This window comes from Lissotriton helveticus, chromosome 1_1, assembly GCF_964261635.1.
Source record: "Lissotriton helveticus chromosome 1_1, aLisHel1.1, whole genome shotgun sequence".
In the NCBI taxonomy this organism is placed as follows: domain Eukaryota; kingdom Metazoa; phylum Chordata; class Amphibia; order Caudata; family Salamandridae; genus Lissotriton; species Lissotriton helveticus.
Genome location: NC_136057.1, coordinates 829,035,415 through 829,051,072, shown reverse-complemented (window position 1 = coordinate 829,051,072; position 15,658 = coordinate 829,035,415). Strand labels below are relative to the sequence as shown.

Genomic DNA, 15,658 nt, shown 5'->3' with positions numbered 1-15,658 from the left:
CAGCAGGAACCTGATACACCAATGGGATGATCCAATCTACACATCAGGGGTACGGGCACGAGCAGGGGGGATAAAGGTACTGGGCTATCAGGACGCGACTTTAGGCGGTGATGTTGTTAACTTGGAACTTCAGCAGATTTGGTAGTAAGGTAAAGAGGGTCCTGGTCACTAAGGTGATTAATAGATTCAAGTCGGACATAGTGTACCAGCAGAAAACACACCTAACTAGGCCAACACTGCAGCCTGGGTCAAGGCAAATACAAGTCTGTATGCCATGCACATTACACCTCGGGATCACGAGGAGTGATGAATCTCCTTAAGAGAACTCTACTGTTCCGCACATCCCGGACGTGGACGGAAACTAATGGGTGCCATGTGGCAGTGTTGGGTGAAGGTGACGGTGAGACCATGCTGTTGGCTGATGTGTATGCTCCACCTGGGATCCAATCCTCAACGCTCCATAAACTAGGTTATATTTTGACAGGGGCCTCCACAGCACTCACATTTATAGGCGGGGACTTTAATCTAGTGATGGATACACACTTGCACAGGATGAGCACAAAAGGGAGGGAGCAGCGACCCGGGGCAAGCTGGGAATGTTTGTTAAGGCTCAGGTATTAAATGATGTCTGGACGGCTATACACCGACCCGAGAGGGGATACTCCTACCACTCAAATGCACTCAACATGCAATCTAGGGTTCATTATTATTTTACACTTGGGACCACTTGAGCTAGGTTGACAGAGGCTAGATATCTAGCCTGAGGAATCGGCGACCACTCAACCCTGAGCATCACAATGTCCAATATTGGGAAACAGACACACAGGGAATGGAGGATGGAAACCTGATGCCTAGTGAATAGACAGGAGGTCCAAAGACTAGATAGAGCCACTGAACTCTACTTTGAGGAGAATAAGGGAACAGTTCGGAGCCTGGTCACACTGTGGGAAGCGTACAAAGGCCATGATCAGGGGAGTAATAATCACTGGGGAGATAGGGGACCGGAGGGATCAACTCCATAGGCTGGCCACTTTAGAGCATGAACTGTCACAGCTAGAGGGGGAGTATGCTGCCTCCCTTATACCCCGTTTGAAAGCAGATAAAGAACGGAAGAGGGCAGAATACCAAATGGTAACCAGGCAGGAGGTAAAGACTGCATTTCTGGCTAGGCCGAAATTTATTTACAAAAGCAGGGGACAAGAAGATAAACTTGCTGGCATGGATAGGTAGCAGGAAACAGGCCAAGATGCACGTTCGAGAAATAGAAGTGGCACCTGGGGAGATGGTGAGAGGTAGTGAGCATATAGCAGAGACATCTTGTATATGGAGATGGCCTTGCGGCATGAGATGGGAAGAGCATATATCACTATGTGCAGACAACATACTGCTGTATGTGACAAACCCCCCCCCAGATTCTAAACGGGTTGCGGGATATATTCCAGGTCTTCGGTTGATGTACCGCCTTTACTATAAATTGTGTAAAGTCCCTGTTGTTTCCGGTGGGAGGGCGGTGGATGGAGGCTAGACACAGCGGTGCCTTTGCAGCTGCGGGTGGAGACTCATCCGTTTTAAGTTCCTGGGGATTTGGATATCCATAGATGATGATTTGCATTATGAGGCAAACTTGCCGCCCATTATACAGGGCTAGAGTGAGACGTGAAACACTGGTATACACTGCCTCTTTCGCTGCTTGGGAAGGCGGCAATGTTTAAAATGATAGCTTTCACCAAGGTTCTATACATTATCCAGATCAGCCCAACAGGGTCCCTGATACCCGCTTTGCCAAGGTGGATGTGCTGGTGAGAACAATCCTCGGCACAGGGTTGCAGCCGTGCATCGCTATGTACGTCTCTACTTCAATATTTAATTTTCTTTAATTCAGTGGTTTTTAGGACTTCTAGTGACATGTCAGCTTCTTATTCCAGTTCCCGGATTTACTCAATATTCCATGTGAGTATTCTCTTGGTGCTTTTATGAAAGCTAAAGGTAGTTTCCTTTTCCAATACTTTAGCCTGGATTATAAGATTTCGAATGAATTCTTCCTAAGATTCTCTCTAATAGTATATCTATTGTGAGCAATATCTTTTGGATCCATTGACTTCTATTAGTTTGACACCTGCATTCGTTGTGAGTAGTGTATTGCTTTGGGGATGTTAGGTGCTGGTTTCCTAACACGAGTTTCATTTGTTTTGGATGATTGTTGCACTGATCTGGTCTTGCTCTGTCTGCACTGTGTTCTCTTGGTCCACATCATGGTTTCACTAGTGTCGTACTTAATTATCTTTTCCTCGTTTATTGTATTGTAGAGGTTATTTGCGTTTTTAATATAAATCATTATGTTTAAGATGTCATTACTTGACCAGGGTCTGCATAATTGGAAATAATCCAACATTTTGTCCGAAGGATGGTCGATCAACACTGTGATCACCACAATTACTTAATTATAAGGAGCTGCCAATACCTAGCTTTAAAGAACTTATTTCTTTTTATAAGGCGGTCTTTATTATTGGGTGTTCCCTGTGATACCTTGGATTACTATCTGAACTTTATTATCTGTGTGTTATAACGGGAGAGTGCAACTTATTTATTTTTTGTGTTTTTGAACTCTTTATAATTGTTTCCCCTTTTGTGCTTGATATCCATTGGTAATTAATAAATTGTATTTGATATTTGTACATATAGTCCGCTGCATATCTGATACAACATATTGTTGAATTGCAATTCATTTTATATGGTAATAAGAAGAGCAGATATATTCTATACTGCTTTCCCTTAAACAAATTACTAAGCATACATTTCCTCCTTAAGAGGATTCTGTTGTGTGTTTACGTTCAAACCCAGTCTCCTGGGAGTTTACTGTGTTGCCCTAACACGGTGTGTTGAACTTTCTAAAAGTGGCATTTTCAGAATTTAGACTAAAAATCCAACTCCACATTTAAAGAGGGCTTCCATTCAGAAGTTTCAGCTTGTTAAATGTAATAAGGTTACCCCCAGTGGTATCCTGTGGGAGAGACAGACCTTGCAGTAGTGGGAAATGTTGGAGCTTTTCGCTAACGGGGTATGTAAAACGTAAAAGTACATGTTCTACTTTCTAAATAGACTGCACCCTGCCCTGTGGGCAGTTCAGGGGCTTCCTTAAAGTGACTTCTATATATTTAAGAGGTTTACTTTGCCAAGTGAAAATGGCAGTTTAAAAACTGCACACACCGGCTGTAATGGCACGTCTAAAACAGGTTTAAAGGGCTACTTAAATTGATGGCACAATCGGAGCTGCATGCCCACTAGTAGCATTTAATTTACAGGCCCCGGGTGCATGTAGTACCACTTTGCTAGGGATTTGTAAGTAAACTGAATATGGGTGTAAGCCAATTCTACCATGTTTAAAGGAGCGGGCATAAGCACTTTGGCACTGGTTTGCAGTGCTTAAGTGCGCAGTCCTAAAGCCAGCAAGAACAATCCGCAAAACAGGAGAGTTGAAGGTAATAAGTCAGGGGGAGAGTCATGCCAAAGATGCCGGGTCTAACCTCTCCCAGACTATTTTCCTGTTCTTCTGCATGCTCTGTATTCTTTCTTTCCCTCCTCCAAGTGATCTTATAGTTCCCTCTTCTCCTGGGTCCTCGGATCCGTTAAGCCCTCCACCACACTGTACTTCTCACATCTCTTCGTCCACTATCCTCTCAACTGTGCTTCCAGTCTCAATACGGTTCTCCTCTCGCCTATATATCCAAAAAACAGCCACACATCTTGTTTCTCTTATGTGTTTTTTTTTTTTCTTTCAAGGGCCCTCAATTGCTTTTAAGCTCCACAATTCCTCTTAGTTGCCTGACTTCCTTCCGCCTGACTTCTTTAGGGGAAGAAATGGAGGAACCGCCTTGGCCGCCCTGTTTCCATTGTTTAGGCAGCTGGAGGTACACTGTGGGCTGTTGGCATGTTGCAGACCGCTATAAGAATAGGCAGAGGTAGCATTAAGGACAGCAGAAATAACATGGAGCAATGAGAAGGTAACTGCACTGCTGTTTTCTCATGCTCACAGATCAAGTAGCCGTGGAAGAGAAGAATTGTCCATTTTGTGGTTCTTTAAAGTCTCAAGGTAGATCACAGCACTCGCACACAAGTGCTGCAAAATATTTTTCATTCCGCAATGTCCGTTGTAAAGTGTACCTTCTGAGTCTTAACTTTTTTTTGCTATGGGCTGCAGCAATAACAATATAAGTTGAATCTAAACCTCTACACACACACACACACACACACACACACACACACACACACACACACACACACACACTCACTCACTCACTCACTCACTCACTCACTCACTCACTCACTCACTCACTCACTCACTCACTTCCAGGTAATCAAATACAAATGTAGTTTTCTTTTTGTGTTTCAGACTCCAGGAAGATCAGGATCACAGAGCTCTGATTTAGATTCAACTGCCACGCCAGGAAATGTGGCGGAAGTGAACAATGATGGATCTTCTGAGGTAATTTAGAGTTTAGTTTTGTACTGTCTTGGCATTTGCGTCTGCACTGGTAAAATACTCCTGGAAATGTCTACTGTTTAAAGTGTGTTTGCATATTTGAAAAAATATGTTTCGATAGTGAGGTTCAATATTCCCAGTTAACTTCCTTCTGGTTTATGCATTTCTCCTGACAGGCCTTGCCCCAGGTTGGCTGATGTTCCCTTAAGGCAAACCAGTAGTAGTATTGCCAGGTAATTCCCCATGAATTTAAAGTGTTTGCCCTTGTTTCTAATTTTTATAGTAGTTTCTCTACCTCTTGCAAACTTTCCCATGATGATGGTGGTAAAGTCATGCAGCATCCTGCCTAAGTGTGGTTGAACTGAGGCAACCTGACCTATTAGGGAGGATCAGTAGTGGTGAGGTACAGTGAAAGCCTGTGTTCCTAGGAAACAGAAAGGTGGTGGAAGGGACAGAGATGTAAGTAGAACTGAAGAAGCTTTATTATGAAGAGCAGGAGTATTATTTTAACCATAGAGGCACACGTATAACACGCAAATTCTTAGAGATCCAAGATTATGGTGGATTACTGTCTGGCAGACCAGATCCTTGCCAGAAAGAATGCTCCTGCATATTCCATACCATCCTTCCTTTTAACCCTGCACCTGAAAATAGGATCAAAAGACGGCTAACTAAAATTGGTCTACTTCCACACAGCTATCCAGTTTTTCTAGTCCCTTTCCTCGCACTTTGGAGGTAGCCTATAGAAATGGTAAGCTCACCTGCTTTGTGTAGTTGGAAGCAGCCTAAGTAGAATGGGCTTTTATGCCCTTGTTAAATCACTCAATAAATACAAATCTGAATAAACAGAGGCAGAATTTATGGTAGCTGTGAACGCTGAAACTATGACTGCAGGAAAAAATTGTGATTATTTATAAAAAAAAGTGACAAGTCTGTGTTAGCTTTGGTAAAGTTTCAGAAGGCCAACAAAAGTCACATCCTTTCAGCATTGCTCTGCAATTTGCTGATTTAGATTGAAATCTGGCAACATGACCATTACTACTGATGGATAGAATGCACTGCCTAGGAGCTCCCGTGGTACCCGAGGGTGAACTTGTTCTTTCCTTATGTAATCTCCCATCTTCACAAACAAACGGACTCATTTTAAAATATCAGAAGACTATGAACAGTAGACAAAATAGGAAATCGTGGTATACCAAGTTAAGTCTGGCTTCCCTCATGACAGGACTTGGAAGTATGGTATCAGTGATGGGACAAAGAGAATCTGTACACTGATGCGGAACTCAGCAGTAGTAAATTATCTGATGTGAACCACCATCTGGGCCACACTATGTCAAGTTCAAATAACATAGAGGAGAAATGGACCTCACCCAAAGGTCGCAAGCCATTGCGTCCTGACACTTTGTGTTATTACAGCAAATAATGTTAGTTTTATTGAGTATTTCTTCACAAAACTTGAATCCTGATGTGCAGCAGCTTTCTGTGTTTGTGGAAAAGGCTCTAAGGGTTCCTGTTAAGATGGCAGGATGTGTTACTTTGACTTGGATATCTAAAGCATGGGGTAACTGTTTTCTGAAAGTATGGGTATCCAAGAATGAAATCTTATTTGAAGGATAAAGTACTGATATTAGATCACCACCATATATTTTATTTGAGAAGGGAACAGCATTTTATTAGCCAGGTACAAGCTTATGTTTGGCAACTTTTATAACTCGTTGTTTTTTTTAAAATAAACAAATCTTATTGGTTTTAAACAAGCACACACCAACATTTCCAAAACAGATAAGGTAAATAGCTTGTACAAACCCCCATCTAAACACCTTAACGTCTATAGTATTCCTACCATTTCCCCCCACACCCTTGCATGCTTCCGCAGACATCTCCTGGCTCTGTAGATTGCCATGGACTCGTGTGCTAGACTTGAAGAGACAATCTTCCACGCTGACAGAGGTGGGACCATTGGTGAGCTCTAGTGCTTTGCGAGTTCTATCTTAGCGAGTACTGGGCCAATTCCCAGTAAGGTTCAGTTACCACAAGTTTCCCCCAAATCATTGATTGTTCTCACCAAGGCAACCCTGGGGAGATGGGTCTACCGTTGTGCCCAGCACACGAGTAAAGCTGTTGAATATTTACCCTCAATATTGTTGAATCACTGAGCATAAGGGGGATGATAACTTGTTAATCCTCCACAGTCTGACTGGTGTAAGGCATGTTGTATGGAGGAAATTAAATTGTATCATTTAGAGAGGGTGTATGAGTGACTGTATGGATGATTCAGTGGGTGTGTGACTGACTGTATATGCGAGGGAGTAGGTGTCTCCGTGAATGTATGGGTGAGTGTCTGGTTGTGTGGATGCCTGTATGAGTCTGTCAGTTTGTGTCTAAGTGGCTGAATGGGTGTGTGAGTGGGTATGTGAGTAGCTGTATTGGTGAGTGTTTCGTTGACTGAGTACCTGTATAGTTGTCTGAGTGCCTGTGTGGGTGAGTATATGTGTGACTGCTTGTATGGATGAGTCGGTCAGTAGCTGTATGGGTGAATGAGTTTGTGTATGGCTGTGTGGGTAAGTGGGTGTGTCCGTAGTATATGGGTGAGTAACTGGGCACTATAGGTGAGTGATGGAGTATATGAGTGACCATATGGGTGAGTGAGTGAATAGGAGAGTGGCTGTGTGGGTGAATGTGTGCTGGTGTTAGTGACTGTATAGGTGAGTGCGTGTTGGTGTCTGAGTAAGTGAGTGGGCATGTGTGCATCTGTACGGGTAAGTGGCTGTGTGATTGTATGGGTGAGTGACTAGGTGTGTGAGTAGTTCTATGGGTGCCTGACTCAGTGTGAGAGTGGCTGTATGGGTGGATATGTCAGTGGCTGTATTAGTGAGTGGGTGGATCAGTTGCTGTATGGGTGAGTGACTGGATGTGTGTGTAGATCTATGACTGAGTGGGTGTGTGACTACTGGTATCGATATGTGAATGGGTTTGTGAATGGCTATGTGGGAGTGGGTGTATGAAAGGTTCTATGGGGGTGTGAGTGGTTGCGTCGGTGATTCTTTGGATCATGTCATTTTGGATGTCAGTGATGTCATCAGTAATGTCACTGACCATGTAACGAGTGATGTAATAATTGAGGTCATAAGCAGTGCATTACAGGGGGGCGCGAGTTATAGTTAGCTCAGCTAACTATAACTGCTGTTTTTCACTGGTTTTGTAAGAGTGAAACCTGAGCCAAACTAGAACGTCCCTGTACACTTTAATTTTTCCAGTGAATTTATATAGTTTTAGGTCGAGCATTCAAGACCACTTGAATATACTTGAGTATATACTTATGTGTATGTACTTTGTGGGCTCTGGAGGTCAGCCCAAGGACTTGTCTGCTTCCACTTAGAGACTTTTTTTCTGTTCAACTGCCTGTATTCAACTGTCTTGATAGAAAACGATCAGCGGAGTTGCTTTCTGCTAAGGGACTTTCTTTTTTTTATTTTTCTGGCAACAGCCTCTATTTAACGTTCTTGTTAGAACACGACCAGCAGAGGTCAGTAAAATGCCAGAATCACTTTAGCATTCTCCTTTTCATTAATCTCCCTCTGTGGCCTCCTAGACAACTGGGTAGCAGATATGGTTGGTCAGCATTCAGGAGGGTGGGGAAATGAAAGGAAAACTCAGTTGCAAGACCAGATGCAGCCAGCATCGATTGGTTCGATTGGTTATTCATTGGGAAAACTCATGACCTTAATGAGACAATATGCAGGCAAGTCTAAGCTTTGCTACAAATCGTTCCTATAACTCTTTTCTCTTACATCCTTTCTGACCTTCTGATACTTTTCATTGAAGATGTGTGATAGACTGGCTACGGGGGCAGAGGAGGCCATTCAAGTATGTGTAGGTTATAGAACCCCAAGAGAACTAGGGGTGAGGAATTCCTGAATTCCTATTTTATTTTTTTATTTTTTTTTTAGTCCAGGGAAACAAGCCTTCATCTTTGTCCATTGGACAAGCAGTCTCAACCCCCTGCAGCACAAACCCTTTGGCTTCCAGTTTACAGCAGCACAATATAGTTTTAATGAAGAAGAATGTCAGCTGGTAAAAACTTATTTTATATTATACAAGGTAGGTTGTTCAGAACTGTGTATAGGAATGTGTACCTATGTTTGCAAAACTTGAAAATGTGAGCCTTTTTATAAATCTTAGAGTGCTTCTTGATTATATGCTAACTCGTTCAGAACAATCGTTTGCAATATAATGGGTCTCACATTTTAGAAACTTTGACCTATTGGTATTGTAAACGGCAATGCCTTTTATTTATTATTATTTTTTTTAAAAGACCTAAATAAAAGGAATTGTCATTTATAATGCCAATAGCTCAAAATATTGTGTTACAAATGCTGGCTTCTAAAATATGCAGGCGAGTGTTCACTAACAAGGATGTCACCCAGGAAGGGGCACATGACGTTGTTCTCGGGGTCAGTGAGCACAGGACACTGCAGCACCATCTAAGCCCCACCCCCTCATGCGAAGGAGGGAGGCTGGCAATATAGGAGGAGAGCGTGGACTGGCTGAGGGATTGGGCAGCAAAGAATCGGCAGCTACTCCTGTCAGCATATTGGGTCCTGTGACCTCAGTACGGTATCCCAGAGCGGGCACCGCGCTTATTGTAAAAGTTAAAAACAAAAAACAAAAGCGCATGGTATCCCTGAAGCGGGTGCCACGCTCATTATTAAAGTTAATTAAAAAAAATTAAACAGAGTGCGGTGTCCCTGAAGCGGGGCGCCAAGCTCTGCATGCAAATACAAAAAAAACTGCCTCCATTGTCTCCAGTCTATAAAACGCGTCAATAAATAAATAAACAAAATAGTGCTCACCTACTTATAATGCAGACCATGTAACAAGCCAAGTAAAAGGTCCAGTCGTTATAGGCGTTAACAAATGTAGACAAGGCGGTACCAAGGAGGAACTAACAAGCCTATTTACGAATCAGAAGCCAGCATTTAAGAAGTACAATGACAAAAGCCAATGACAAATATGAGTGGGCGGGGCTTCCAGTGTGTACCCTAATACAGCATGCCTCACAGAGCGAGCAGCGCTTACAAGCTGCCGTTAGGCTCGACCTATAAATGGAAGCAAGATTAAAGATTATTTTCTTTCAACATAAAATCTACCCAAGAAATATTTGCGACGTGGAAAAATACAGTCGAAAGTGGAAGACAGTGTTGCTATCTAATCCTGAAACTGCTTGCTCTCAAAATACAATTTACCTGAAAAAAAATATTAGAAACTTGAAAAAGTGGACAAAAGTTAGACAGTTTTGTTAATGTATCATTCAATTTTAAAGGACAACTTGAAATACCGTTTCCTAAGGCATCATTAAATAAAACCTGTTTGAATGAGAATCCGTGTAAATCTATTACGACCATCTCTTAAAAAATAATATATTAAGGTTCCAATTCTTAAAGAAAGTCACAAAAGTGCACTCCAAAAATCTTGCATGGTTGCAGATGTACAACTTTCAGGAATTCCTTAGTTAACAAAAGTAGGAATGGGAACTTGTAACAGCTTCAGGTTTCCAGTCATACACCTAGCAGACTTATGTTTTGAATTTATTTTCATATGAGTATTTGCCTGTGAAAATCTGCTGAGTGCGAGTTCACTTGTTCCGTTTTTTGTTTTTTTTTTTCCTTTCCCTACACTCCCATTCTTTAATGAGAGAAATATCTTCCCACGCTGGAAAACCTTTTACTCCTTCCTCTGTCAGGTGTAAATATCCAGTCTTTTCCAGTATACGATGGAGTTGAGGCATAACCGTAAACATTTAAGTTTGTGATTGTGCCAATTTGCAAGGCATTTCAGCCATGTGAATAGATTTGCTCATACGAAAATTTTCACGAGTTAATCCTTTCATCGGTGCAAATGAAGGCATGACATTTTCACTGTGACCAGATCTTGCAGAGCAAATCTACATGTACAATGTAAATCTAAAGTAATTGATAAAACTCAGTTATGACAAACAAGGGACTACGATGCAGTGAGCTGCGGTGATATCTCCAGGAATTACACTATGTGGTCAAATGGAGCGTATAGTATGGGTTTGCTTTGCTTACAGTAAAGGTTTGCGGAATTGAGTGAAAGCTTAAACGTAAATCTGTTATAGGCTTTCACAACAGTCTTCCTGAGAAACTAAAGTAAGTGAAATAAATAAACCATTCATTTAGACCCATGATTTATCCTGAACCCTGTTGTAACCAGACTAATGGCCTAATGACAGAACTGTCCTATTCGGACCCCTACCATGGTCACGAAATTAGCCCCGTTCTAGAGCCCGCAGAAATGGGTATATATGTAAAGCCTGTGAATATTCAAATATTTGACACAAATAGACCACTTGTGTATTAAGTATCATGTTTAAGCAGAGAGGTGACCTAATCAGAACATTGCAAATATCCAAACCATGACCGAATAGGAGCCCTGGCATAACCAGGGAAGCTTTTATCAGAGCTGCGATATAATGAGAGTGTCTGCTGACTGCATTGCACCCTTGAGAACCTAGCTAGGGTCCCAAAGTCTAATAAACAGTTGATGAATAACCGTACCAATGTGACCAAAGTTGCTAAAGGGTTCGAAAAGCTTCTTTTGGGAGTGCAGGTATATGGATGAGGAACTCTAGACCGGACTCTTTTTATGATATTTCATGCACATTCATTTTGTATTTTCCTTTCTATTTAGTGATAGCTGTCGAGTTATCACTTACCCAGTGATGTAGATTGGAACATTACTCAGTTTGGCTGAGAAAACCCAAGTAATTAGGGCATTGTTTGTCAGAGCAAAACTGCCCTTTCTGAATCGGAAAATGTTAGTCAATCTGTGTGCTTCTTTAATATTTGCTTAATTTATGGACTATGGCATTACTGGCATTGAAATTCTTGTGCAATCAAAACAATCCATGTGAAGACTTCTTTGGCGATGCATTTTTGATGAACATGTTCTTAAATATACAGTAATTTTTTGTCTGTTTTCTTTTTTAGTATTGTCAGGTAGGTGCATGTGATGTAAAAATGCTGTGCTTTGGCTAATCCGTTCTTCTGATTGTTTTGCATTAGGGCTTCATTTGCCCCCTGTGCATGATTTCGCATGGATCCGCTGAAGAACTTTTTAAACATTATGAAGCAGCACACGAATCCGGCAATGACCCTGGTCACGACGGTGAAGCGAATAGGTCATTAAAAAGGTAATAAAGTGAACTACTTTAGCATTTGTAATACAATATGTCCAAGGCTTAATATTGTTTCTCCTGATAAATAGCTTGCAGTGTCTAGTTCAAATTTTCATACTGATTGGAGGTCAGTTTCTTCACTAGCCGTGATGGCGACCAATCTAGCAATGTCAAGCCCATCGTCTGATGACCTGTTTCTTACAGAAAAAACTGGAGCAGGATAAAACTGTGTCCTTGCTTACTGCTTCCACTTTAAGTAGCCCCGTCCTTTCACTATGCAATAAGGAGGATTGGTACTTTAGTCGTGCTCTCTGTCAAAGAGTTAGGACTCCCATTTTTGTTTGTCTCTCCTAGGATTACCTCTGCCCAGTTTGGCAGACATTGAGCAGAAACGTGTTTTGGCGTGGCGATGGTATTTTCTTCATTTGGTGGGGCCTAGTTGCTCATTTGAACGTGTTTTGACTGTCGACCAGAGACCAAAGACTGCATTGTATTTGCCTTGCTAATACAACCCGAGAGTATTGGGTGCTGTACGTAAACTAGCCATTTTTAGGTCTCGCCTAGACGAAAGCAAAAAGCGAAGCTTTTTGCTGTCTAGCGAGACTACTTATGTCGCCACTTTCCAGGGATTCCGGGGAATGTGGACAGCACAGCAAACTGTCACGAGCGTCTCCTGCTGGAGATTGTACCTCGTGAGCGCGCACGTCGTCACTCACGCATGCGCACAAACCAAGGCATCCACACACTGCATATACACACACGCACCCCCCCTTAAACATACACACGCGCACACAGACAGACAGACGTACGCACAAACACACTCAAACAGACACACACACACGCACGCGTACACCCCACCCCCACTCACCCCTCCTCTCACTCAACTTACCTGTTCTGGCGGTGCACGGCGGCGGCTCCTTCTCCCGGGTGGCGGTAGCGCTTTGCGGGGCTCTCTCACGACATGAGAGCCCCGCCTTCCCCATGCGCCCGGCCGCTCTTCACCCGGTCCCCCATCTCGGGACCGGGACTCAATGCGGAGCCTTCGTGGCTCCTCGGGCAGCTCGCTCTGTCTCTCGGCGCGATGGGGCGGGACTTCCGGTTGGGGCCGCGCTGGCATTGGCCGGCTTCCCAACCGCTTCCGGGTCGTCGCGGGCAGCGCGGCGGCCCGGCACAGCCATGATGCGTATGTTTTTTACACGGTATACCGTCTCTCAATAAATCGGATCGGTCATTCCACCCCACTGAAACAACTGGCAAAATTAAAATGTTACTTTACTTTCGCCCTTCCCAGCCTCAGTGTACCTGCAAGACTCACGCCGGCGCTGCACGCTTCCCGTAGTGAGGATTCATTCCATGCGCAGATAGCCAGCAACAATTTTCGGATTGATATCCCCATAGACAGTAAGTTACCACGCTGCCCTGCCCGATAATTTGTTTTCACGCCCGGCACACCTCAGTGCTTGTTATAATTGGGGCCTGTTTTTATCCGTCAGTCCCATGGTGTCTTGCTAAGTACTAAAATGAATAAAGAAGTTGAAATAAAGTGCTTAGTTTCTGTTGTAACCAGCCTCTCCCTTCCATCGGCACGCTATCCCGTGTCCTGGCTCCCTTCGCTTCCACTAAGCCACACCCGAATTCCAGACAACACCTGTTTGTGTACGTTTTCAGCGTTATTCCAGTCAATGGCTTTCTGTGACTTTCTCCTATAGACTCCCAACAGATCTCCGATTGTACTTGAAAATATATTAAAACATGTTTTTAAATCAGTCATGATCACTCTTGTTGTCAGATAAAATTGAACTTACACCTCCCCCATAACTGCCAAGATTCCGGATTGCTTATGTGTGACATTTTCATAGTTACAGTGTGCTTGAGTGACGTTCAGCTGCCAAATGTGTGACACTTAGAGTGACACTTTCTCGCGAGTAAAGCCAAGCAATTTAGTACATGGAAAGCAATAAATATCAGAAATGACATACTTCTGAGCAATGAGTTATAAAAATAATTTGAAAATAATGCAGAACTCTTGAAATGGGACGTTAACACTTGTTTTTATTGAACTTGAAATGTCTGCACAGTTTTGTGCAGCCTATTTTATTTTGTGTGTAATACATTTAAAAAAATAAAGTTGTATTCACAGTGCTTTCAGTCACAGGCTGCGACCGCCGCACTCTAATGCAGGAAGTCATTATTTCCTGCAGCGACAAACAAGACTCAGTTCTGAGTGTCTCTGGTTACACTAAACAATCTCTGCAGTGATTGTTTTAAGCAATTGAGGTAACAAAGCAGATTCCCCGCCTTCGGGGTGAACAGCAGGTGTGTTCCTTGGCAGTCCTTTTGCATTGATGTGCTTCCTGCATTGTTCTTAGACCTTCTTTTCCACCAGTATTACCCCACTCACCCACTTTTATTCTGTAGGTGGAGCAGACTTTCTGCCCATGTGTGATCCTCAGCAGGTCTGACTTGTGCAATGATTCGGAATTGTGATGCATTGATTTGTGCGTTGGAGGAGGTTGGGTTTTCCACAAGGACTCCTAACTTCCGTAGTGGGGAACCTTCTGAAGTATTCTCAGTTAGAAGAGGTCAAATAAAGCGGTGGTCTCTCTACCCACTATTGTTTAACAAATGTATAGAGCTGAGTTCAATACCATTAACAGTTCATAAATTATACATTTATCGTGGTCGAACTGGCCTGTAGGGCAATCTGACAGTGTCCCGTGGGCTGTCTGACAGGTCAGTGGGCAGGTCGTTTTTTTGGCGGTTTGTTTGTTTGTTTTATGGACTAGTGTTATAACGACGATTCATGCGTATGCTCCTCAGCAATCCTGTAGTGAGTTTTTTTGTTGTTATGCTACAGTTGGAAGATAGCAAATGACCATTTTGGACTTGAGATTTAGAAATAACGTCTGCATAGCAATGTGCAGCTGCCAGGCACTTGCAAAAGCATAACTAACAAGCATTTGCAATGCAATAGGTCTTGCATTCACGAGAGTTGAAGCTATTGGCATTGTAAATGGCAATTCCTTTTAGTTATGTTTTAAAAAACAAATTATAAAAAAAGGCATTGCCATTTACAATGCCAACAGCTCAAACTTACGTAAATGCGAGACCTATTGCATTGCAAATGCTTGTTGTACTTTGAAAAAGTAGAATGATGCAATGGCAGACTTTTTGACCATGTCCTGTTTCCTAATTGAACCGACTATGTATGGTCAGCCTTGCAGTTCTAGTAGTTAAACTTGTCTAATACAAGCGTCTCCTGACCTGTGTCTTAGTCCTAATGTGTCACGTTGGAGTTGGGACTTGGGGTTTTCCCAGAGGCCATGCCAATGAGGCTATGTTGTGATGTTTGAGTTTATTTGCTTTGTTGAGTCAGATATTGTGGAATTTGAATGCCAAGATTGGTCAGATTGAAAATTGTGGTCATTAGTCGATACACTACATCATGTACAGCAAGTATAAAACATTAATATTAATGGTCAATTTAACTGTATGGTGATGGCACGGACTGAAATGATGTGGGTGCGTTTGTTGTCGCAGTGTTGATGATGCACAGTTAAGAGATGGGCTTTAGAATGTGGGTAGAGAACAAGTTTCACAGTAGAATGGGTTCTAGTAGAAGGTGTAAAGGAATAGATGAAAACATCCATTGTGCACAGAGGTTTTCGAATGTCCAGTTGCTGGTGGTTCGAGGATTGGGTGCTATGGAAGGACATACAGTGACACTTCCTTAGGCGCCATCTTGCTTTAGTGGGTCATCGCGGATTTCCCCCTGCCCCTTATAATGTCCCTTTTTGCTCCCATTAGTCCCTGTGTACATAGGGTCAGCTTATATCTTTGCAGTTGTCAGTCTGTCCGTTGTTACAATATGGCACCAAATGATGTAATGTGCATTTGAGTGTCTAGGCCCTTCAGTGTATACACTCATCCCAAAACTATGCTGCACTCTACAGCTCCATTTAGTGAGGAGAAGGGTATTG

At 42.7% G+C, this 15,658-nt stretch overlaps 1 protein-coding gene across 1 annotated transcript in view; it reads left to right on the top strand.

Annotated features, from left to right (window-relative positions):
- EEA1 (early endosome antigen 1) overlaps positions 1-15,658 on the top strand; it is a 764,210-nt gene that overhangs the window by 63,038 nt on the left and 685,514 nt on the right. The window contains exons 2-3 of the mRNA XM_078674577.1: positions 4,391-4,483; positions 11,566-11,693. Of these exons, the coding sequence (XP_078530703.1) occupies positions 4,391-4,483; positions 11,566-11,693 (221 nt within the window). The remainder of the gene's footprint in view (positions 1-4,390; positions 4,484-11,565; positions 11,694-15,658) is intronic.